Source organism: Ovis canadensis, chromosome 23, assembly GCF_042477335.2.
Source record: "Ovis canadensis isolate MfBH-ARS-UI-01 breed Bighorn chromosome 23, ARS-UI_OviCan_v2, whole genome shotgun sequence".
NCBI classification, from domain to species: Eukaryota; Metazoa; Chordata; class Mammalia; order Artiodactyla; family Bovidae; genus Ovis; species Ovis canadensis.
Window position 1 is genome coordinate 33,844,649 of NC_091267.1, and position 25,528 is coordinate 33,870,176.

Sequence of the window (25,528 nt, forward strand, 5' to 3'; positions counted from 1 at the left end):
AAACCTGCAAAAAGACTTCTGCTGAGCATTATTTTCATAAGAGTAATACACACAAACATATATAAATACATGCACGTAAGACTAAACCAAAGGTGGGAGGAGAGTTGAAGAATGATGTAACCGTTGTTTTCTGTTATGACAAAGGATGTTTAAAAGGATGTAACTATAGTGTAACTAGTGGGCAGATTTCTAAAATGACCTCCAGTTCTCAGTTCAGTTCAGTCACTCAGTTGTGTCTGACTCCTTGTGACCCCATGGACTGCAGCACACCAGGCCTCCCTGTACATCACCAATTCCCGAAGTTTACTCAAACTCATGTCCATTGAGTTGGTGATGCCATCCAGCCATCTCATCCTCTGTCATCCTCTTTTCCTTCTGCCTTCAGTCTTTCCCAGCATCAGGGTCTTTTCAAATGAGTCAGTTTTTTGCATCAGGTGGCTGAAGTATTGGGAGTTTCACCTTCAGCATCAGTCCTTCCAATGAATATTCAGGAATGATTTCATTTATGATTCACTGGTTGGGTCTTCTTGCTGTCCAAGGGACTCAAGAGTCTTCTCCAACACCACCGTTCAAAAGCATCAGTTCTTCAGCGCTCAGCTATCTTTATAGTCCAACTCTCACATGAATATATGCCTACTGGAAAACCCATAGCTTTGACTAGAAGGACCTTTGTTGGCAAAGTAATGTCTCTGCTTTTTCATATGCTGTCACGGTTGGTCATAACTTTTCATCCAAGGAGCAAGCATCTTTATTTCATGGCTGCAGTCACCATCTGCAGTGATTTTGGAGGCCAAAAAAATAGTCTCTCACTGTTTCCATTGTTTCCCCACCTATTTGCCATGAAATGATAAAACCAGATGTTATGATCTTAGTTTTCTGAATGTTGAGTTTTAAGCCAACTTTTCACTCTCCTCTTTAATCAAGAGGCTCTTCAGTTCATCTTTGCTTTCTGCCATAACAGTGGTGTCATCTGCATATCTCAGGTTATTGATATTTCTCCCAGCAGTCTTGATTCCAGCTTGTGCTTCTTCCAGCCTAGCATTTCTCATGATGTACTCTGCATATAATTTAAATAAACAGGGTGACAATATACAGCCTTGACCTACTCCTTTCCCTGTTTGGAACCACTCTGTTGTTCCATGTCCTGTTCTAAATGTTGCTTCCTGACCTGCATACAGATTTCTCAAGAGGCAGGTCAGGTGGTTTGGTATTCCCATCTCTTGAAGAATTTTTCCACATTTTGTTGTGATCACACAGTCAAAGGGTTTGGCATAGTCAATAAAGCAGATGTTTTTCTGGAACTCTCTTGCTTTTTCAATGATCCAGCGGATGTTGGCAATTTGATCTCTGGTTCTTCTGCCTTTTCTAAAACCAGCTTGAACGTCAGGAAGTTCACGGGTCACGTACTGTTGCCTGGCTTGAAGAAATTTGAGCATTACTTTGCTAGCATATGAGATGAGTGCAGTTGTGCAGTCGTTTGAGCATTCTTTGGCATTGCCTTTCTTTGGGATTGGAATGAAAACTGACCTTTTCCAGTCCTGTGGCCACTGCTGACTTTCCCAAATTTGCTGGCATATTGAGTGCAGCACTTTCACAGCATCATCTTTCAAGGTTTGAAACAGCTCAACTGGGATTCCATTACCTCCACTAGCTTTGTTCGTAGTGATGCTTCCTAAGGCCCACTTGACTTCACATTCTAAGATGTCTGGCTCTATGTGAGTGATCACACCATCATGATTATCTGGGTCGTGAAGATCTTTTTTATAGTTCTTCTGTGTATTCTTGCCACCTCTTCTTAATATCTTCTGCTTCTGTTAGGTCCATCCTATTTCCATCCTTTAATGAGCCCATCTTTGCATGAAATGTTCCCTTGGTATCTCTAATTTTCTTGAAGAGATCTCTGGTCTTTCCCATTCTATTGTTTTCCTCTATTTCTTTGCATTGATCACTAAGGAAGGCTTTCTTATCTCTCCTTGCTCTTTGGAACTCTGCATTCAAATGGGTATATCTTTTTTTTTTTTTTCTCTCCTTTGCCTTTTGCTTCTCTTTTTTTCACAGCTCTTTGTAAGGACTCCTCAGACAACCATTTTGCCTTTTTGCATTTCTTTTTCTTGGGATTGTCTTGATCCCTGCCTCCTATACAGTGTCACAAACCTCCATCCATAGTTCTTCAGGTACTCTGTCTATCATATCTAATCCCCTGGATCTATTTCTCACTTCCACTATATAATCATAAGGGATTTGATTTAGGTCATACCTGAATGGTCTAGCGGTTTCCCCTACTTACTTCAATTTAAGTCTGAATTTTGCAATAAGGAATTCATGGTCTGAGCCACAGTCAGCTCCCAGTCTTGTTTTTGCTGACTGTATAGAGCTTCTCCATCTTTGGCTTCAAAGAATATAATCAGTCTGATTTCAGTATTGACCATCTTCTGATGTCCATGGTGATGTCCAGTGCTACCTGTATATAATCCATTACTCGATAATGGGCAGGACCTGTGAAAATGAGGGATGTCATGCCATGGCTTGGGTTACATTATATGACAAAGGCAAAGGGTTTTTGTGTATGTAATTAAAGTACCTTAATTAGTTAACTTTGACTTAAAAGGGTCATTATCCTAGGTAGGCCTGACATAATCAGTGGGACATTCTGAGAGAGAAGTAGAAGTTAGATGGATTTCCTCCTGACTTTGAAAAGCTAAGCTGCCATGTTGTGAGAGATCCTATGAGAGGACCAATGGCAAGGAACTGCGTCTAGTCTGTAGGAGCTGAGAGCAGCCCCCTAGCTGATGGCCATCAAGAGGATAGTGTCCTTCATCTTACCAGTGCTAAAAATTTATGGTAGTTTGTTATGCAGCATAGTAAACTAATGTATATGTTTCGTTACCTGGAAATGGGTTCTGCTGCAACATATACCTATGTGGAAGCATCTTTGAAACTAGGAAATGGGTGGAAGCTGGAAGAATTTTCAGGAACTTAATAGAGAAAGTCTAATAAATCACCATTAACAGACTAATACTAGAAATAGACTATAGCAATGCTGAAAATATTGCTGGTGAGGACTCAGAAAGAAATAGCATAATGGCAGAAATAAATCCTACCTTATCAGTAGTTGCATTTAATGTAAATGGACTAAACACTTCAATGAGAAGGCAGAGATTGCCATCAGATTTTAGAAAAGCAAAAACATGATTCAAATATACCTAGTCTACAAGAGACACATTTTGTATTTATAGACACAAACAGGTTAAAACTGAAAATATGAGGGGAAAATATACCATGCAAATAGAACCCCAAGTGGAGCTTGAGTGGTTATACTAATATCAGGTAAAATAAACTTTAAAACAAAATTCATTATTTGAAACAAAGGAGGACAGTTCATAATGATAATAGGTATCAATGCCCAGGAAAACAAAATAATTATCATATATGTACCTATGAAGGTCCAAAATATATGAAGCAAAAATTGACAGTGTTGAAAGGAGAGATAGATAATTCAACAATAATAGTCTCAGACAATACCCTACTTACAACAATCGATAAAACCGCTGGGTAGAAAGTTAACAAGGAACTAGCAAACTTAAGCAACACTAAATTGACTCTACCTAACAGACATCTGTAGAACACTTTATCAGAAACAGTATAATAAAATTATTCTCAAGTAGACATGGAATAACCTCAAATATGTTAGACCTTTAAGCAAGCCAAAATAAATTTTGAAGAATTTATATCATACAAGGTGTGTTCTCTGATGACAGACCATACCTGAATTGTGGGATAGAATGAAAACATAAAAGCAAAAATCAAGCTTCCTCAACCTGATGAAGGGTATCTATGAAGAACCCACAGCCAACATTTACTTAATGGTGAGAAACCGGATACTTTCCCAGTAAAATCAGGAACAAGACAAATGTTCATGGGATCCCCAGCACCACACCAAGTTGAGGTTACAGGACTTGAGAGACAGTCATGTTGCAATTTATTATAGTAGAAGCAAAGGGAAAGGTACATGTGGGGAGATTAAGTAAACCAGATATAAGTTATCAAGAGTCTTCTCTTAGTGGAATCACATGCTGCTGCTGCTAAGTTGCTTCAGTCATGTCTGACTCTGTGTGACCCCATAGATGGCAGCCCACCAGGCTCTGCCCTCCCTGGGATTCTCCAGGCAAGAACACTGGAGTGGGTTGCCATTTCCTTCTCCAATGCATGAAAGTGAAAAGTGAGAGTGAAGTCCCTCAGTCATGTCCGACTCTTCACAACCCCATGGACTGTAGCCTACCAGGGTCCTCCATCCATGGGATTTTCCAGGCAAGAGTACTGGAGTGGGGTGTCGTTGCCATCTCTAGGAATCACATGGGACACCCTTAATTATTCCAGCAATATGTGACAATACATCTGAAATGTTGTCTACTAGGGAAGCTCATGTGACCAGGAGTCCATAACTTTTATTGGAAATGCATTATGTAGACACCGTCTACCTAATATGTACCAAATTTGAGACTCCCAGAGGAAAGCAGGTGTTAGCATAAACCATATTGTCTGCAATAGCAAGGGGTACAGTGAGCCATTCTTACCAGGGAATGGTAGAAATCCTCTTGAAATCCGAGTTCCCAGATGCCAACCAAGGACCAACCTTACAAGCAGATGTCTCTAAATATTGCAGTCTCAGGTATGCTACATTCTCTCTTTTCTGCGAAATAAGAACTCCCCTCTTACACCACTTCTGTTCAGCATTTTACTGAGATTCTAGTCAGGGCAGTTAAGCAAGAGAATGAAATAAAGACATACAAGTGGGAAGGAAAGAAGGAAGGAGCTATTTGCAGATAACATGCTCCATGTATTTAAAAAAAAAGCCCTAAGAAATCCACACACAAAAAAGAGAGAGAAAAAAAAAAAAAAACCCTATAGGTTAGCAATGAACAAGTCCAAAAATCTATAAAAACAATTCAATTTACAATTTGGTCAAAATAGTAAAATACTTAGTATAAAGTTAACAGAAGTAAGGCATACATGAATAAATTAACAGAAGTGCATGACTTGTACTACACAGTATGTAAAGAAATTAAAACATCTAAACAGACTGGAAGACATGTTTATGGTTTGGAAGTCTTAATATTATTACAATCCCATACTCTGAAAATTGACTAAATTTGCAATCCCTATGAAAACATCAACTGCTTCTCTCTCAGATATTGACAAATAACCCAGTCCTAAAATTAATATGAAAATGGAGACCCAGAATAGCCAAAGTTGGAAAAGAGGTACAAAAGTTAGAGGACTTAAATTTTACTATTTGAAAGTTTATTACACTTGGGATAATGAAAATGTTCTGTAGATGAATAGTGGTGATAATTATACAGCAATGTCAAGTGTACTTAAATGTACACTTCAAAATAGTTAATATCTCAGATTTTTATGTATATATTACTACAATAAATTTACTCCAAATCTACAGTAGTTTTCACTGGGGCAGTGCTATAAAGATAGAAGTATAGATCAGTGGAATAGAATTCAGACTCCAGAACTAAACCATCACATTTATGGCCCAGTGATTTTCAGCAGGGATATCTAAATAATGAGGGGAAAAGTCTTCAAAATATTTTGTGGCAACTGGATAGCCACATCCAAAAGAGTGAAATTGGACCCCATCCTCAATTCAGATACAAAAATTAACTCAAAATGGATCTTAGATATAAATGTATGTGCTAAAACATAGGCCTTGAATTGATTTTTTAATGACTTTGGATTAGGCAGTAGATTCTTAGATCTAACACCAAAAGTACAAGAAACAAAAGAAAAAAATAGCTAAATCATACTTCATCAATATTAAAAGTGCTTGTGCTTTTAAAGCTACCATCAAGAAAGTGAAGACTCCACAGAAAAGGAGAGACTGCAAATCACATATGTGATAAAGGATTTATGGGTGAAATCTATTAAGAACTCATATGACTCTACAAAAACATCAAATAATCCAATCCAAATACCACTTCACACCCTCTAGGATGCCTGCTTAAAAAATAAATAAATACATGTAAGTCTTGGCAAGGAACTGGAGAAACTGGAATATTCATTCGCTATAGGTGGGAATGTAAAATGGCACTGCTACTTTGGAAAGCAGTTTGGCACTTCCTCAAAAAGCTAAACATAGTTACCTGTGACCCAGCAATTTCACCTCTGGGTATATACCCAAGAGAAATGAAAAACATTTACATGCGAAAACATGTACACAAATATTCTTAAAAGCATTATTTATAATAAAGTAGAAACAGTCCATATGTCCATCAGCTGATGAATAGATCTGAAAAATGTGGTATGTCCATACAATAGGAAATGTTGGCAAATAAAAGAAATACAGTACTGATCCATGCTACAATATAGATTAACCTTGAAAACTAATTGAAAGGAGAGTTACAAAGGCCATGTGTTTTATGATTTCACTTATGATCTATAAGTATGTACAGATGTAAAGTAAATTGCCAGAATGCTGGGAGTGGGGAATGGAGGATGGTACAAAGTTTCTTTTTCAGGAAAGGATGCACAACTCTGTGAATATACTAAAAATCACTGAAGTATACATTTCAGTGGGGTGAACACTTTATGGTGTGGAATTATATCTCAATAAGGCTATTTTTTTTTAATAAAAAAGGAATCCCAAAAATAGCCCTCCAAGATTTCCTGAAGTATAGCACCTGTGATTTGTTGTGTGAATTGGCAAAAAGGGAGATTATCCTTAACTCCATGAGCACTTTACAACAAGCTGTTAACAGAAGAGGAAGTCAAAGAGATTTGAAGCATGAAAAAGGTTTGTTATGCTGTTGCTGGCTTGAAGATGGATGAGAACACATGATAAAGTATATCATAAAGGCCTCTGAAAGCTGAAAGTGTCCCTGGCTGACAGCAGGCAAGGACTGAAGACTTAATTCCTACAACCACAAGGAGTTGAGTTCTGCCAGTAACAGGAATGGAAGATGACCTGGAGCACCCAATGAGAATAGATCAGCTGACACTTGAGCAGTCGGTTTGCCTGGTTGTATAGAAATATAGATCAATTATTTCAGCCTCAGCAGAGAGACCAGTCATGCTGTGCCAGATTTACGAGCTACAGAACTGTGACCTGGGTGCTGTCTAAAGTTGCTAATTTGTGGTAGTTTCTCATGAAGCAATAGAAAGCAGTCCATTCCCTCAAATATTTTAAAGAAAAGAGCAAACAATACACATTTCAAAAAGAAACATAACAAGTGTAATATAATACGTGTAATTGAAAATATAATGATAAGGCTGAGACCAAACATACCCCTCATAACAATAAACATGAATGAGCTTAAGTCACCTAGTAATAGAAAAAGATTTTAAATCTGGCTCACAAAACCCAACTATTTGCTATTTTCCAAAACATAACTAAAGCAAATAAAACATATTTTAAATGAAGAGATAGATAGATGTTTCTGGTGTCTCACAACTGTCAACAAGTCTCAGTGATTCATTAGAAGGACTCAACAAGACTCAGACAGGACTCCCAGCTATAGTTTATTATATCAATCAGTTGGACCCTGGAAATCTGATCTTTGACATATCAGGTGATATCCAGAGGAAGCCGTGTATCAGCTTCTGAAGTTTTCCCACCGGTGAGTGGTCACATAGAGTACACTCCTTCTTCAAGTGGTGAAATGCTACAATATGTGGGTAGTGTTTCTGCCCAGGGAAGCTGGCCTATGACCCAAATTCTAGGGGTTTTATTGGGGGCCACTCATGTAGGCAAAACAATCAGCCTTTTGTTGTTACCAACCGTTTTGCGTGGGCACCAAAAGGGGTCTTCCTGCCCAGTATCATTAGAGCCAGTAGGATGAGACCGAGTTTGGTTCAGAAGCAAATGGAAGTTTTATTCAATCAAAGAATGGAAAGAAGCCAGCTCACACTCTAGAGTATAACTCTTTCCCACAGCCAGGGGTGGGGCTGCTGTAGGGTAGGGTAGGGTAGGGTAGGGTTCTTGTTGGGGAGGGTGAGTGGAGTACTCACCAGGCAGCAGCACTTTGCTGTTCAGATCTCAGTGCTGGTTGCACCCTCTCTGTGGAGGTCTACAGTCCATGGGGCCCCTGAAGAGTCCAACGTGCCTTAGCAACTTGGAGACTCAGACACACTTAGTGACTAAACAACAAACTACTTCAAAAGTGGCAATTGAGTTTTTTGGACTCTGTATCTTCCGTTTAGAATTTGCCCCACCTGCACATGCACGCGGGCTGCAGTCCATGGGGTCACTAAGAGTCGGACACGACTGAGCGACTTCACTTTCACTTTTCATGCATTGGAGAAGGAAATGGCAATCCACTCCAGTGTTCTTGCCTGGAGAATCTCAGGGATGGGGGAGCCTGGTGGGCTGCTGTCTATGGGTCGCACAGAGTCAGACACGACTGAAGCAACTTAGCAGCAGCAGCAGCAGCAGCACATGCATGCAGTTATTTTTAGTCCCTTACAGTTTCTGTGTATTTTGTTGCTCAGGCAGAGGTGTGTCCAGATACAGGCATTGCAGCACTGCAGCAAAGGGTCCCAGGTCCCAGCGTGTTTTATTACTTTTTGAGGCAAATGACTTCAGACAATGTAAGATACATGGCCCAAGAGAACAGTGGTTACATGTCAGATGACAAAAGAATAACGGTCACATGTCAGATTTTTCCTAAAAATGTAAGTATCTTGGTTTTCTGCCTATGGCCAAGTGTGCCCTGATGTCGAGGCTCACTGCTGGGGCTGTATCTCCCTGGTCATGCTTTGATTGTTTTTTAGAAGAGAAGCTTCAGGTCTTAGCATCACGAGTCATCAAGGGGGCCATTGCCCCAAATTGTCTCTCTACAGGTTGGGGCTTGGGGGCCTCTTCCCTCAAGTATAGTGTCCCCATGGAATGATGCCTACAACATCAGAGCAGAGTGGGTGGTTAGGGTCACCAAGGAGAGTCTGTTCAACTAGGCATGAGCTGATCTTGCAGCAGCTGGTTTTTGAGATTTTTAGGTTCGCTCAGGCTCCTGGCTGGAAGAGGTGGAGGGCCAGGTCAGTGGGTACGGGCACCTGGTCACCATCTTCTGTGAGAGCTTTCATGGTTTTTCCTAGGGGAGGGCATACTTGAGTTATTCCATTTCAGTGGGGTTAAGATGTCCCTTCTCTTGGGATTGGGAAATGGGTCTACTATGTGTGTGTTATAAGTTCAAGTACACTTAATTTTAATTTATCCCCTGGGGCTAACCACATGCACACTAGGGCCAGTTTTCTTGAGTTTCCTGACATACCTTGGCTAAGGCCCATTTCAGGGTCTGATTGGATCTCTCTTTGACAGTTTGGGTGGGGAGGGTCTCCAGACTGAATACAAGGTCCATTTTATGCCCAGGGCACTTACTTCCATCATTGCTTGAGACACAAATGCTGAACCGTTATTTCTTTGCAGGGATCCTGGGAGCCCCAACCTGGGGACTATATCTTTTAGTAATGCCTTAGCCACTTCAGCTGTCATTTCAGTTCTAGCAGGAAATGCTTCTTTCCACCCAGAAACTGTGTTTTCTAGGGCCAGGAGATCCCTGAAAATGCCCAGTACTCTTGCCATGATGGTGAAATCAATCTGCCAGTCTTCTCCAGGATATGTCCCTCTGGTCTGAATGGCCCTTATCTAGGGGCCTCTGGAGGGTCTGGTCTGGGGAGCTGTGTTCATTGTGCAGATGGGCATGTCTCATCTATCCATTTGATTATAGTTTCCATGCCTGGAGTTAACCGTGAGCTCAACTGACCAATTATTTAGGGCCTCCCTCCTGTGGTGAGTCTTGATGAACCTTCCTGATGGCTTGACAAGCTGTGGTTTGGAAAAGAAGTGTTGCCTGTGTTCATTAGCTAGCCACCATGGTCCTCTCGATCTCTACTGGAGCCCAGTTTTCAGTTTTTATCTAATTCTTCCTTTCTGTAGATTGGGGAATGATTGGATGGATCTTGCCTTTGAGGTATGAGCGGTGGTTGCCAAGTTGCAGGTTCTGGGCCACCCTTTCGGCAGTTGTATTCACTTTGTTTCCCCTTTTTACCTCTGTATTCCCTTTGTATGAGGCCTGCAATGGATCACTGCCATCCCTTTTGGAAGCTGTACTCTTAAGAACTTCAGTATGCTTAAGCCACATTTCACAAGTTTATTCTCTGCAGTAAGCATACCTCCTTCCATCCAAATAGCCCCATGTGTGGGTAGGATGGCATATGCATACTGGGAATCTGTGAAAACATGTAGGATTTTCCCTGTCCCATGCTGAAAGGCTCAGGTGAGGACTGTCAACTCTTCTTTGGGGGCAGGAGCCTCAGTGGGTAGCTTCTCACTTCTGTGACTTGGGTCTGAGAAGTTACTGCATATCCACCAGACTTTTCTCTCTTCTCATAAAACTGCTCCCATCTCTGAGAGGCTAACTTTCTCAGTTGGGGCAACTGGAATAGATCATGTCTATGGTTTCTATATGATCATGCTCCAGGAACCCCAGTCCTATAGCAGGGTGGCAGGATTTAGTGTGTGATAGGTTTTAAGGTAACCACTGGGTTGTCTAAAAGCATAGCCTGAACTTGAATCGACTTTCCAGGGGATAACTACTCTGTTCCCTTCAGTTCAGTTCAGTTCAGTCACTCACTCATGTCCGACTCCTTGTGACCCTATGAATCACAGCACCCCAGGCCTCCCTGTCCATCACCACTTCCTGGAGTTCACCCAAACTCATGTCCATCAAGTTGGTGATGCCATCTAGCCATCTCATCCTCTGTCATCCCCTTCTCCTTCTGCCCTCAATCCCTCCCAGCATCAGAGTCTTTTCCAGTGAGTCAAGACATCGCATCAGGTGGCCAAAGTATTGGAGTTTCAGCTTTAGCATCAGTCCTTCCAAAGAACACCCAGGACTGATCTCCTTTAGAATGGACTGATTGGATCTCCTTGCAGTCCAAGGGACTCTCAAGAGTCTTCTCCAACACCACAGTTCAAAAGCATCAATTCTTCAGCACTCAGCTTTCTTCACAGTCCAACTTTCACATCCATATGTGACCACTGAAAAAACCATAGCCTTGACTACATGGACCTTTGTTGGCAAAGTAATGTCTCTGCTTTTCAATATGCTATCTAGGTTGGTAATAACTTTCCTTCCAAGAGTAAGCGTGTTTTAATTTAATGGTTGCAATCATCATCTGCAGTGATTTTGGAGCCCCCCAAAAATAAAGTCTGACACTGTTTCCACTGTTTCCCCATCTATTTCCCATGAAGTGACGGGACCAGATGCCATGATCTTCATTTTCTGAATGTTGAGCTTTAAGCCAACTTTTCACTCTCCTCTTTCATCAAGAGGCTTTTGAGTTCCTCTTCACTTTCTGCCATAAGGGTGGTGTCATCTGCATATCTGAGGTGATTGATATTTCTCCTGGCAATCTTGATTCCAGCTTGTGCTTCTTCCAGCCCAACATTTCTCATGATGTACTCTGCATATAAGTTAAATAAGCAGGGTGACAATATACAGCCTGACGTACACCTTTTCTTATTTGGGACCAATCTGTTGTTCCATGTCCAGTTCTAACTGTTGCTTCCTGACCTGCATACAGAGTTCTAAAGAGGCAGGTCAGGTGGTCTGGTATTCCCATCTCTTTCAGAATTTTCCACAGTGTATTATGATCCACACAAAGGCTTTGGCATAGTCAATAAAGCAGAAATAGATGTTTTTCTGGAACTCTCTTGCTCTTTCCATGATCCATTGGATATTGGCGATTTGATCTCTGGTTCCTCTGTTTTTTCTAAAACCAGCTTGAACATCTGGAAGTTCACTTATTGCTGAAGCCTGGCTTGGAGAATTTTGAGCATTACTTTACTAGCGTGTGAGATGAGTGCAATTGTGCAGTAGTTTGAGCATTCTTTGGCATTGCCTTTCTTTGGGATTGGAATGAAAACTGACCTTTTCCAGTCCTGTGGCCACTGCTGAGTTTTCCAAATTTGCTGGCATATCGAGTGCAGCATTTTCACAGCATCATCTTCCAGGATTTGAAATAGCTCAACTGGAATTCTTGTCCCTTAGAACTTACCAAAACCTGAACCTGATGTGTGAGGCAAGCTAAAGTGTTAGGTGTAGTTACCTTGCAAGAGGAACTATGGTCTGAAGCGCCAGGTACGAGGTCTCTGCACATGGTATCCTATAAGCAAATGAAACTAGACCAAGGCCAAAGGGAAAAACAAATGTTAGAGTTTATCTTATTATCCAGATTCTATTTTTATTTCCTGAGAATTGTTAATGAGCTTTGCCCATGACACCATGCAAATTTTTGACTCTCAAAAGGAAAGCAGATTTTTAGTGATTTAGGCAGATTGGGAAAACAGCCTTCTCAATGTAGAATACATGCAGAAGCCAGATTCCCAGCATCAACCAGAGATGAACCCTTCAAGCTGGTCCTTCTAAAGAACCTCAGGTTGGCCATGTACAGTCTACTCCACTCTACCCACCCACCCCCCAAGCCCTCCAGGTGCCTCACCTTGAAGCCCTGGCTTCATGCATTCAGTTCAGTTCAGTCACTCAGTCGTGTCTGACTCTTTGCGACCCCATGAATCACAGCATGCCAGGCCTCCGTGTCTATCACCAACTTCTGGAGTTCACTCAAACTCACGTCCATCGAGTCAGTGATGCCATCCAGCCATCTTATCCTCTGTCGTCCCCTTCTCCTCCTGCCCCCAATCCCTCTGCATCAGAGTCTTTTCCAATGAGTCAACTCTTTGCATGAGGTGGCCAAAGTACTGGAGTTTCAGCTTTAGCATCATTTCTTCCAAAGAAATCCCAGGGCTGATCTCCATGTATTATCTGATGTATTATCTTTACGTAATTCTTTGATTTGTGTAATAAACTCTTGTTCTCTTTGAATAATCTTATAGTCTTAAGTTTTCTTTTCCGTCTGTAAAGAACTTTAATGTCTTTGGAATCTTGGGTTCCAGAACCTCTACTACTTTTTGTCTGGCTCTGTGGCCACAATTTTTAAGTCATATTAATGACCATTTCATCTGATCTGCACACATTCATTTGTCCTGAAGGTGAACCCACAGATGCAAACTCTGTCTATCAATCAGGATTTTTAGTGGCAGACCATAGAATACATAGCTTGTTAAAGGCTGGAAAGACACTGTAGCTAGTTAAGGCAGGAAGGACTTGAGAGGTATTAGCCCATAAAATAACTGGGAGATTAAACAGAGCAGATTCTAGGCTGAGAACCAACCAAACTGTGAAAAGGATGCTAAATGGGACATACCTGCAGCTAGGAAGCTGTAGAATTGAGAAATTGCTGCTGCTTCTGCCACACTACAACTCTCAACCCCATGAGATCAAAATACCTTTGCAACTATGCTATGCTTGTAAAAAGAGCCCATCACCCTACTTACCCCTCTACCTCACCTGCTCCTTCTCTCCTTCCAGGTTTTATGCCAGTGGGTTTCCCTGCAGAAAGCATGGCCTCCAGCAGGCGCCTAGCTGCAGTGGAATCTGGGAAATGTAGTCTTTAGCCAGCTGGTCAATATAATACAGGAAATCACATGAGGAAGGAGCAGGAGTAGGTATTAATGAAGCCAGTCTGCCGGAACGGCCATGTCATCCTTCACAGCCCAGGTTAGTTATGCATAGTTTATGACATTTCCATCACTTTTTCAGTCTTTATCTTCCTCCCTCCAACCTAATTTCAGTGACCCACAGGGTCAATATATTACCCAATTTAATATGTAATACATATTATTATCTTGAAGTTTTCACTGTTGATTCATGTTTGTCTAACCAGGCAATGAGTTTCTTGAGACAGTATCTCCTTAAATTCCTAATCTCTGGCAGAAATTTTTCCCAAGCTGAGGACATGCCAGGTCCTCATTAAATATCTGAGATTGTTGACTCAGAAACTGTTTTCTACTAGGGAGTGAGTTCCAGTTATTTATTGCTGGGTAACAAACCACCCCAAACAGTGGGTTGAAACAGCAATTTAGTCTCTCTCCCAGTCCTGTGGGCTGACTGGGCTTAGGTGGGACTGTCTGCATTTTGCATCTCGGACGTTTGCAATGGGATTGCAGCTAGGACTAGAATTACCTTCTGGCTCAACTCGACTGGAAGTCCCATATGGCTTCAGCACTCACATATCTGGCCCCTCAAGGCTCCCCAGCATGGCCTCTTTGTCCAGAAGAGTAGCTTGGATTCAGTTTGTGATGGCTCAGAGCAGAAAGAGAGGAAACGGGGACTGCCAGCCGTCTTGAAGTCCAAAACTTGCATGGTGTCTCTTTGCCATATTTTGTTGGTCAAGGAAGTCACAGACTAACCCCTGTTAACCTCTCTTCACAGAAGCAGAGAAATAGACTTCACCTCTCAATAGGGAACTGATACGGGTGGCAGAGAAGGAAGAGAGTAATAGCACCCAACTTTGGAGTAAGTTACCACAAAGTATTCACCCGTGGCATGCCACAGGTATCTAGAACAAACTATGCTGTGTCTGAAGACCTGGCTTTCTTCATTCAGTATTTCCTTTCATCCTCTGCCGTATGGATTATTCCAGCCAGGCAGCTCATAAATGCTTGTCATTGGTCACAAAGGCGGGAGAGTAGAATTGGCTCTGTCTGATTGCTGGGTCTGTGGAGCACTCCCTTTTTCATTAGTTGAAAGCTTCCCATGGTGGGTTTCTGTGCTTCAAGGAAAGGGTTCTCTTCAACTCTGGGAATTCCTTCACCAGCAACAATCCTATGTGACACCTCTTCTTGATCTGATGACATCTAACAATCCTAAAATGGACTGGGATAACACATTGTACCTTAACTATGAACATAATGTGACTTTTAATTTTGATTACATTTTAACTTGGTTTAATGACTCTTTTGCCTTACATTGGTAACTGTATAATGGGGTTTGTTTCTAACAGTCTGAAAGCCTTTATGTTACAGATGGTTGTTAAGCTCCTATGAATGCCACAACCTCCTCCAACTATACTGTCCCTGGATCAGAGACCCTCAATATGAGGGTAAGGCAAATATGCTGCCAGAACAATTTAGGGCCCGTGCCCCTGGCCAGCAGGAAGTAGCTACAGAATGAGAGCAACACCCCTTTTCCCTTGGCAGCCATGTTCTCCTAGACAAAGAAGGGGGTAATGAAAGAGTTAATTCTTATGTAGGTTGATAAGGAGTCCAGGGCCCTCAAGAAGGAGAAAGGGGTCTGGGGCTCTCGAGGAGAAAAGGACAAACTTTTTTTTTCTGCATTGTTTTGTCTTAGTCACATAAGACATTATTTTCTTTAAGTCCAGAGCTAATGATTACACAACAAAATTCATCTTGCTCAAGGGTATGTTTTTCCATAAGCTCTGTGCTAATGATTATATAATAACAATGCATCGTGCTCAAGGACATTTTTCTTCTTCTTAGCAAGAACCTTCTGACTCATCTTACCTTAAGATGTATGTTGTGGGAATGGATCTGTTAAGACCTTTATATTGTTAGTTCTAATCTTGTTCTTCTAAAATGTATGTTGTGGGAATGGGTCTGATAAAAGTATATAAGGCCTTGATAAGAGTAGCAAGTGAAACACTCTCTCTCTCCCCCTTCTGATGTCTGTCAGAAGCTTTTTCTGTCCTTTTACACTATAATAAAACTTCTGCCACACAAAAGCTTTGAGTGATCAAGCCTGGTACCTGATCCTGAAGCTAAATCTTCGTCTTTGGAGATCACGAATCCAACGTCATTCACTGTTAGCTATCATCTTGGGGGCTCTTCAGATGACACCACCCTTATGGCATAAAGTGAAGAGGAACTAAAAAGCCTCTTGATGAAAGTAAAAGAGGAGAGTGAAAAGGCTGGATTAAAACTCAACATTCAAAAAACTAAAATCATGGCATCTGGTCCTATCACTTCATGGCAAACAGATGGGGAAACAATGGAAACAGTGAGGGACTTCATTTTCCTTGGCTCCAAAATCAGTGCAGATGGTGACTGCAGCCTTCAAATTTTTTTTTTAACTTTACAATATTGTATTGGTTTTGCCATACATCAACATGAATCCGCCATGGGTGTACATGTGTCCCCAATCCTGAACCCCCCTCCCTCCTCCCTCCCCATACCATCCCTCTGGGTCATCCCAGTGCACCAGCCCCAAGCATCCAGTATCCTGTATCGAACCTAGACTGGCGATTTGTTTCTTATATGATATTATACATGTTTCAATGCCATTCTCCCAAATCATCCCACCCTTTCCCTCTCCCACAGAGTCCAAAAGACTGTTCTATACATCTGTGTCTCTTTTGCTGTCTCGCATACAGGGTTATCGTTACCATCTTTCTAAATTCCATATATATGTGTTAGTATACTGTATTGGTATTTTTCTTTCTGGCTTACTTCACTCTGTATAATCAGCTCCAGTTTCATCCACCTCATTAGAACTGATTCAAATGTATTCTTTTTAATGGCTGAGTAATACTCCATTGTGTATATGTACCACAGCTTTCTTATCCATTCATCTGCTGATGGACATCTAGGTTGCTTCCATGTCCTGGCTATTATAAACAGTGTGCACCCTTGAAATTAAAAGACAACAGCATATTAAAAAGCAGAGACATTACTGACAAAGGTATGTATAGTCAAAGCTATAGTCATATGTGGATGTGAGAGTTGGACCAAAAAGAAAGCTGAGCGCCGAAGAATTGATGCTTTTTAACTGTGGTGTTGGATAAGATTCTTAAAAGTCCCTTGGACAGCAAGGAGATCAAACTAGTCAATCCTAAAGGAAGTCATTCCTGAATATTCATTGGAAGGACTGATGCTGAAGCTGAAGCTCCAATACTTTGGTCACCTGATGCAAAGAACTGACTCATTGGAAAAGGCCCTGATGCTTGGAAAGAATGAAGGCAGGAGGAGAAGGGAATGACAGAGGATGAGATGGTTGGATGGCATCACCGACTCAATGAACATGAGTTGAGCAAGCTCCAGAAGTTGGTGATGGACAGGGAAGCAGAGTCAGACACAACTGAGCATCTGAACTGAGTCAGATACTACTTCTCATGTCACATGTTATTAATAATAAACCATACACAACTTGTTATTGCTATTATTTCTAAATATCCTCATGATTTTTTGGTTATCTGTGTTATTATGATTTATAATAAATATATATTTAGACTTTGTCACTGTTTCAGGCACAGAGTTCCTAAAACCCCTAGAATTTCCTAAGTGATAAAAGAAGGTGCCTTTTGTTAGTGAGGTGACTGGAAAGCCCTTGGGTAACCTAAAGATGGGGCCAGTTCCCAAGGGAACCAACCAGGATTAAAGGGTTGGAACTTTCACTCCCCCACCTGATTTACATGGAGGGGAGAGAGTCTGGAGGTTGAGTCATTTGCCAATGGCCAGTTATTTAGTCAAGCATGCCTGTGTAATGAAGCCTGCATAAAAAAACAAAATAGTGCAGGGAGTTTCCAGTCTGGTTAACCAGACACTTCCTCATGCCACTGTGCCAGGCCCCAAACTCGACAAGGACAGAAGCCCCTTTGTTCAGGACCCAGCCCTACACATCTTATCTCCCTGTTGATCTGTAATATCCTTTAAAATAAACCAATATTCCAGTGAGTAAATGGGTTTCCTGAGTTCTGTGAGCCCTTGTATCAGACTCATCAAACCCAAGGGAAGGATCATAGGAACTCCTGATTTATAGCCAGTCTGTCAGAAGCACAGATAACAGCCTGGACCTGCAGTTAGCATCTGAAGTAAGGGCAGGCTTGTGGGAATGAGCTCTTAACCTGTGGGATCTGAGGCTTTCTCCTGGTAGAGTCAGGATTGAGTTGAATTCTAAAACACTCAGCTGGTGTCAGCATTGCTTGGTGGTGTGAAGAAAACTTTCCCTCATGTTGGAATTAACTACTAAGGCAATACAGTAGAGAAAACATTAGGCTTGGTACCTGCACCTGTGGTCAGATATTTAGTTCTGTGAAATAATTAATGTAATATCACTGAACCTGTTTCCTTATCTTTAAAGTAATGATGCCGGCTTCACATGATTGTTGAGTCAGTGAGATAACTTATACCAGTTTCCAGAAATACAGCATTATAGAAATGGAATTTATTGTGTGTCCCTGTCTTCCTCACCCCCAGTACCTCCTCCTTATCAGTGCTGAAGTGTTGGGTAGCAGAGTCTCTGCAGTGGGTACTTCCTAAGCAACTTGTTACATGAAAGTTTTTAAAGCCAGTGTGTTGACCAGTTGTCCTATCCTGGAGATGTGCAAAGATTAAAAGTGGTATGTTGTTATCTGTGCTACATCACAGCATTTCTGTCTGAACCTGTAGCCCTTCCACGTAGGTCTGTCACAGGCTGAAGAATGGTGTGTTTGTGTCTCTCTCAGCCTACTCACTGATAGTGTTGCTGTTGGCTAGGAGTACCTGAGGCACTCACCTAGGCCTATAGTATACTACACAGACATTTCCCAGACTGAAGCTGATGTAGTGGTTGGACCAAACATTGTGGTTTTTGTTATGACTGAAGATATACCTCAGCAGCAACCATCGGGGAACCTTGAAAAAAATTGTTTTTTATTATACACAGGTCCTGGAGGGTACATGGTATGCCCACAGCCACACAGCCAGATAGCCGGGAGTGAGTGAACAGACCTGGGTCTTTGCTTTTATTAGGACCCCAGAGTTGTGTATCTAGAGTTTTGCAGGTTTACACTTTATTGGTGGATTTAAAACTTAAGAGGGGGAATTAGGACATCTGAAGGGAAAAGGTGGCTCATTCAAGTAGTCAGTTATCCAGGTTACCCAGGGCTTTCTAAAAGGGGAACTTTGTGAGTGGGGGGTGGCCTCATTCCTCATCTAGTTGTTTAGTTAGTAACTGTGTCATACAACTGGCAATTTGTCTATTCAAGATGGATGTATTTGAAATGGATGCCTAAGCAAAACTTAGTGTCAGGTACTTACATTATGTGTGTGTCCTCTTGTAGCCCTAGGCATTAGATTGCACTGGGAGTATAGTCAGATGACATCCCTACGTAACCAGCTGTGTTGTGGGCCAAGAATTCTGTATTCTTCGGTCCTACTGTAGGTAAAGTACTGGGCTGCCAAGACTAATTGAAGCCAGACTCTGCATTTGCATAGGATAATTGCTTTAACAGGCTATGCCGGGGGCAAGTAGTGACTTTTGAACATGTTCTTCATTTTTCAACTAGACCCATACTTGGAGTCAGAGGATTGGCTTTGTGGTTTAACCTCTCAACCTCGGTGTCCTTGCTGTAAAATTGAATAATGGCATTTATTATCTACTGTCTTAGTTTTGGTGGAACAGTGCCAAATGAGACCACCCTTAAAGGGATAAAACAGTATCTTCCACCCTAACCAGTCAGGGGCATAGCAAGGATTCACCCCAGGTCAAATGGCTTGAAGCTCACTGGTTTTCTACCACAGTACCATGCTTCCCAACATGTTAGAAAGAACCTTGAACAGAAGGCAGAAGAAAAATTGTGTATATGGTACTTTTTACTTTTCCAAAGTATCTTCATCTCTGTTTCCTCTCTGTTTCTTCATTCCTGTTTTTGCTTCACTTATTGAGGAAGGTATTATTGTAATTCTTGTCTTACTGAATGCAGAAGGAGGTGAGCAGTCATCTAAGGTCACACAGCTAGTGAATGCATAAAGCATGACTATGATGGTGGAGTCCCGATTTCTTAGCTAGTGTATTGGGCTGTTGCTGCATTCCAAGGTTTGACTCTTCTGAAAACTTGAGGAAAACTTTGATACGTGGAAAGGATACTGGCGTAATTATCACTAGAAGACTACATGGTCTTAGCTTATGGGACTGACTGCTTTTGAGGGACCAGCTGCTTTTATTACAGGGGTAACAAATGCTCCTCAGAGGGATCTGGTATTCCTAGAGCAGACTTCAACAGTTCATCAACGTTTCTGGTAGAAATATGTGAGATTGGACCAACTACTCTACTCTCTGCTTCCTCTTCCAGAATCATCCCCAGGTGTGACAGAGGTGACCATCATAGAAAAGCCACCTGCTGAACGTCATATGATTTCTTCATGGGAACAAGTAAGTGTCACCCTGTTGAATCCTCACCTCCCAACAAAGAGCGGTCAACTTCAATGCCCCTGAGAAGGAAAGACTGGACAGGAGACTTTCTCTTAGGCCAAAGCCACCTTCAAGTTAGAGTTCATCTTTCTCTCTGTTTCTGTTCAGGGCTTTTAACGCTCCCTTCCATTCCATGCCATCTCCCCAACACGGAGCATCTCCTCTGAGCCTGTCTTAAGGAGGCAGTGGAACATTTGAAGTTGTATATATACACAGCAAAGCTGAAAATCCAGCAAGGAAAGAAGGAATTAAATATTCATAAGCATGCTGGGCAGAACGTGGTTAAGTGTTGCAGAGAAGTACTAACCAGATTAATAGCAAATGCTTTCCAACCCTCCTCTGAACTTTCATTCATTCATTTATTCAGTAAAAGATTTAAGCTCCTAAAATGGGCCAGGCATTGTGCTTGATGTTGAGTCCTAGAGATTCGGGGGTAATCAATAAAGAACACAGTTTCCTACCTCTTGATCTTATCTGAGACATAGTATAAGTCATCCCAGGTATAATTACAAAGCAGATCAAGCTCTGTGAAAGAGAGTTTATGGGAGCATTGTCAGGAGGCCTGACCTAGTCTGGAGGTTGAGGAATATTTTTCCCAAAGAAGTTATGAGAAGTTGTTAACCAGATAGATGAGATATGCGAAGAAGATGCTTTGAGCCTGTGTGAAGGCTTCAAGACAGGAAGGATTACATTTTTGAGAGCATAAAGGGGGTCCGTGTGGATAAAGCACAGGAGAATGAGGGAGGGAGGTAGATGAGGACCAGGACATGCAGGGCTTCTCAGACCATCAGGATTTTGTTCTTTACATTTACCAAGGGAAGCCACTGAAATGTTTTAAGTAGAGAAGTCAGATTTCCGTTTTGGAAAATAACTGTGGCTGAGTAGCAAGCAGCAAATGGATCTGACTAGGGAGCACAAGGTCACCTTGTCACTGAGTGAGTGCTGCTGCCATATCAGGTAAATTATTTCATTTAATCCTCATAATAACCATGGCAAGATCAGTGTCGATATCTCTGTGTAATAAATGAAAAATGTGAGGGTCAGAGAGGTCAAGGAATTTGTCCAGGGCCACATAGCTACCAAGTAGCAGACCCTGGATTGTCTGCCTCTAAGCACGTGCCCTTTCTGCTCTACCAGACGACCCCTCCTATGGAGGGCAACACTATGGCAGCCTTGCCCTCGCCAGCCTGGCAGCCCCCCGGAATGTGGGCATGGTCAGTCCCTGTGAAGAGCTCCCACCCTCCCAAGGCTGAGCAGTGGCTTTACTGGTGTATCAGTAGTTGGTAATTAAGGTTTCTCTCTATGACCTCTGCTGAGCAGCACCTCAGCCCTTAGCATGGACTCACTCAGCTTCTGCTCCCATTTTTACTTACAGTACCTAAGAGAAAACTAAATTCCAGAGCAACATCTACTGTTAAGCTCTTACTAGCTGATGGTGCTGGTACAGCTGTGGCTATGCCAGCCAGGCCTGTAGACTTCGTGGATTACAGCCCTTCTTATTCTTAAAAGGTTTGAGTCAGGGCTATAGGGAAAACTGCCTTGGGACTCTGTAAGAATGAGAACCTCAAGTTTTTCTGTCTGCTGAAGAGGAGATTCCTAGCTTAGAAACCCAGGTTCATAGTTCAGGATGTTTTCTGTCTGCTGAAGAGGAGATTCCTAGCTTAGAAACCCAGGTTCATAGGTCAGGATGGGAGGATGAGAGAACAGGAGTGCATTTTCTGGGGTGGAACACCATTAAAGCTGCGTCATTATGCCACTTATTTATTGAGGTAGTTTTTGAGGCATAGTCTTCCTGTGTCTTATACTTATTTCCCAGAATTCTCTAATTCTTGGTGCATTTGTTCCAGTTTTACTTATGATATCATGTTTGTTCATTTGTAGCATGCCTTCCATGACTGCTTTTTATATCCAGTGACACTGAGAACTAATCTGCCTCCTGGACAATGCAACTTTTGGGGGTTCCTATTTAGCTTAGGCTGATATTGAGGAGAATACAGTTGTAGAGCTGGATAAATAGCCATCAGCAGACTGGAAGAATTAAAGGATATGCACGAGAGAAATAGATTTTTAACTAACTGAGACAGCCAATAGAACGTTTTCTTCAGACATATTGAGTTGGGGGAAGTTTTGCAGTAACTGCAGCACACAGGCTCAGTAGTTGTGGTTCACAGGCCCAGTTGCTCTGAGGCATGTGGAATCTTCCTAGACCAAGGGTTGAGCCTATGTCCTATACATTGGCAGGCAGATTCTTAACTACCGGACCACCAGGGAAGTCCCTGGGTGTTTTTGTTGTCGTTGTAGTTATTGAGTTGTGTGAGCTCTTTGTATATTTTGGAAATTGAGCCCTTGTTAATCTCAGCATTTGCAAATATTTTCTCCCAGTTTGTACCTAACTTGTCTTTTCCTTTTGTTTATGGTATTCTTTGCTATGCAAAAGCTTTAATTTTGATTAGGTCTCATTTGTTTATTTTTGCCTTGGGATCCCTCAGAAAACATTGGTATGTTTTATGTCAGAGAATGTTTTGCCTATATTCTCTTCTAGGAGTTTTGTGATGTCATGTCTTATAGTTTTAAGTCATAACCCATTTTGAGTTATTTTTGTGTATGATCTGAGGGTGTGTCCTAACTTCACAGATTTACATGCAGCTGGTTGTTCCACTTCTCCAATACCGCTTGCTGAAGAGACTATCTTTCCCCATTTTATATTCTTGCCTCCTTTATTAAAGATTAATTATCTATAGGTGTGCAGTTTATTTCTGGGCTCTCTATTCTATTCCATTGATCCATATGTCTGTCTGTTTTTATACCAGTCTCACACTGCTTTGATTACTATAGCTTTTTAGTATTGTCTAAAGCAAAGAAATAGAGGAAAACAACAGAATGGGAAAGACTACGGATCTCTTCAGGAAAAGTAGAGATACCAAGGGAACATTTCATGCAAAGACGGGCTCGATAAAGTACAGAAATGGTATGGACCTAACAGAAGCAGAAGATATTAAGAAGAGGTGGCAAGAATACACAGAAGAACTGTACAAAAAAGATCTTCACGACCCAGATAATCATTATGGTGATTATAATGGCCCTCACCTAGAGCCAGACATCCTGGAATGTGAAGTCAAGTGGGCCTTAGAAAGCATCACTATGAACAAAGCTAGTGGAGGTGATGGAATTCCAGTGGAGCTATTTCAAATCCTAAAAGATGATGCTGTGAAAGTGCTGCACTCAATATGCCAGCAAATTTGGAAAACTCAGCAGTGGTCACAGGACTGGAAAAGGTCAGTTTTCATTCCAATCCCAATGAAAGGCAGTGCCAAAGAATGCTCAAACTACCGCACAATTGTGCTCATCTCACATGCTAGTAAAGTAATGCTCAAAATTCTCCAAGCCAGGCTTCAGCAATACGTGAACCGTGAACTTCCTGATGTTCAAGCTGGTTTTAGAAAAGGCAGAGGAACCAGAGATCAAATTGCCAACATCCGATGGATCATCAATAAAGGAAGAGAGTTCCAGAAAACCTTCTATTTCTGCTTTATTGACTATGCCAAAGCCTTTGCCTGTGTGGATCACAATAAACTGTGGAAAATTCTGAAAGAGATGGGAATATCAGACCACCTGATCTGCCTCTTGAGAAACCTATATGCAGGTCAGGAAGCAACAGTTAGAACTAGACATGGAACAACAGACTGGTTCCAAATAGGAAATGGAGTACGTCAAGGCTGTATATTGTCACCCTGCTTATTTAACTTATATGCAGAGTACATCATGAGAAACGCTGGGCTGGAAGAAGCACAAGCTGGAATCAAGATTGCCGGGAGAAATATCAATCACTTCAGATATGCAGATAACACCACCCTTATGGCAGAAAGTGAAGAGGAACTCAAAAGCCTCTTGATGAAAGTGAAAGAGGAGAGTGAAAAAGTTGGCTTAAAGCTCAACATTCAGAAAACAAAGATCATGGCATCCGGTCCCATCACTTCATGGGAAATAGATGGGGAAACAGTGGAAACAGTGTCAGACTTTATATTTTTGGGCTCCGAAATCACTGCAGATGGTGACTGCAGCCATGAAATTAAAAGACGCTTACTCCTTGGAAGAAAAGTTATGACCAACCTAGATAGCATGTTGAAAAGCAGAGACATTACTTTGCCAACAAAGGTCCATGTAGTCAAGGCTATGGTTTTTCCAGTGGTCATGTATGGATGTGAGAGTTGGACTGTGAAGAAAGCTGAGCACCGAAGAATTGCTGCTTTTGAACTGTGGTGTTGGAGAAGACTCTTGAGAGTCCCTTAGACTGCAAGGAGATCCAACCAGTCCATTCTAAAGGAGATCAGTCCTGGGTGTTCTTTGGAAGGACTGATGCTAAAGCTGAAACTCCAGTAGTTTGGCCACCTCATGAGAAGTGTTGACTCATTGGAAAAGACTCTGATGCTGGAAGGGATTGGGGGCAGGAGGAGAAGGGGATGACAGAGGATGAGATGGCTAGATGGCATCCCCGACTCGATGGACATGAGTTTGAGTGAACTCCAGGAGTTGGTGTTGGACAGGGAGGCCTGGTGTGCTGCAATTCATGGGGTCGCAAAGAGTCAGACACGACTGAGCAACTGAACTGAACTGAAGTCTAGAAAGGTTATGCCTCTTGCTTTGTTCTTTTTCCCTAGGATTGCTTTGGCAATTCTGAATCTTTTATGGTTCCATATAAATTTTAGAACTATTTGTTCTTGTTCTGTGAAAAACGTTTTGGGTAATTTGATAGCAATCAGATTGGATCTGTGGATTGCACTTGGGTAGTATAGCCATTCTAACCATATTAATTCTTCTAGACCAAGAGTATGGGATAGCTTTCCAGTTTTTTGAATCCTCTTCAGTTTCCTTCACTAATATTCTGTAGTTCTCAGCATATAAGTCTTTCACTTTCTTGATGAGGTTATACCTAAGTTTTTTTTTTGTTGTTGTTGTTTTTTTGGGGAATGTGACTTTCAAAGGGACTGTTTACATTCCCTTTTCTGATATTTCATTTTCTGTTTAAAGAAATACAGCTGATTCCTGTGTCCTGCTACCTTGCTGAATTTGTTTATCAATTCTAGTCTTGTTTTGTGTGGTCTTTAGGGTTTTCTGTATATAGTGTCATGCCATCTTCATATAATGACAATTTTATCCCTCTCTTACCAATTTGAAATGGGCTTCCCAGGTGGCACTAGTGGTAAAGAACCCACCTGCCAGCACAAGATGTGAGAGATGCAGGTTCAATCCCTGGGTCAGGAAGATTCCCGGAGGAGGGTATGGCAACCCACTCCAGTATTCTAGCCTGGAGAATCCCATGGACAGAGGAGCCTGGCAGGCTACAGTCCATAGAGTCACACAGAGTCAGACATGACTGAAGTGACTTAGCAAGCGCCAGTTTGAATTTTAATTCTTTCCCTTGTCTGATTGTTCTG

General features: G+C 41.7%; 1 protein-coding gene across 3 annotated transcripts in view; it reads left to right on the plus strand.

The window, feature by feature from the left end:
• Positions 1–25,528, plus strand: part of TPGS2 (tubulin polyglutamylase complex subunit 2) — a 67,891-nt gene that overhangs the window by 3,847 nt on the left and 38,516 nt on the right. For 2 of the 3 annotated variants that reach the window (XM_069568699.1, XM_069568700.1), the window contains exon 2: positions 19,975–20,054. In XM_069568699.1, the coding sequence (XP_069424800.1) occupies positions 19,975–20,054 (80 nt within the window). Of the gene's footprint in view, positions 1–13,565; positions 13,626–14,339; positions 14,424–19,974; positions 20,055–25,528 lie in introns of those variants that run through there. The other variant, XM_069568701.1, reaches the window with a different exon arrangement.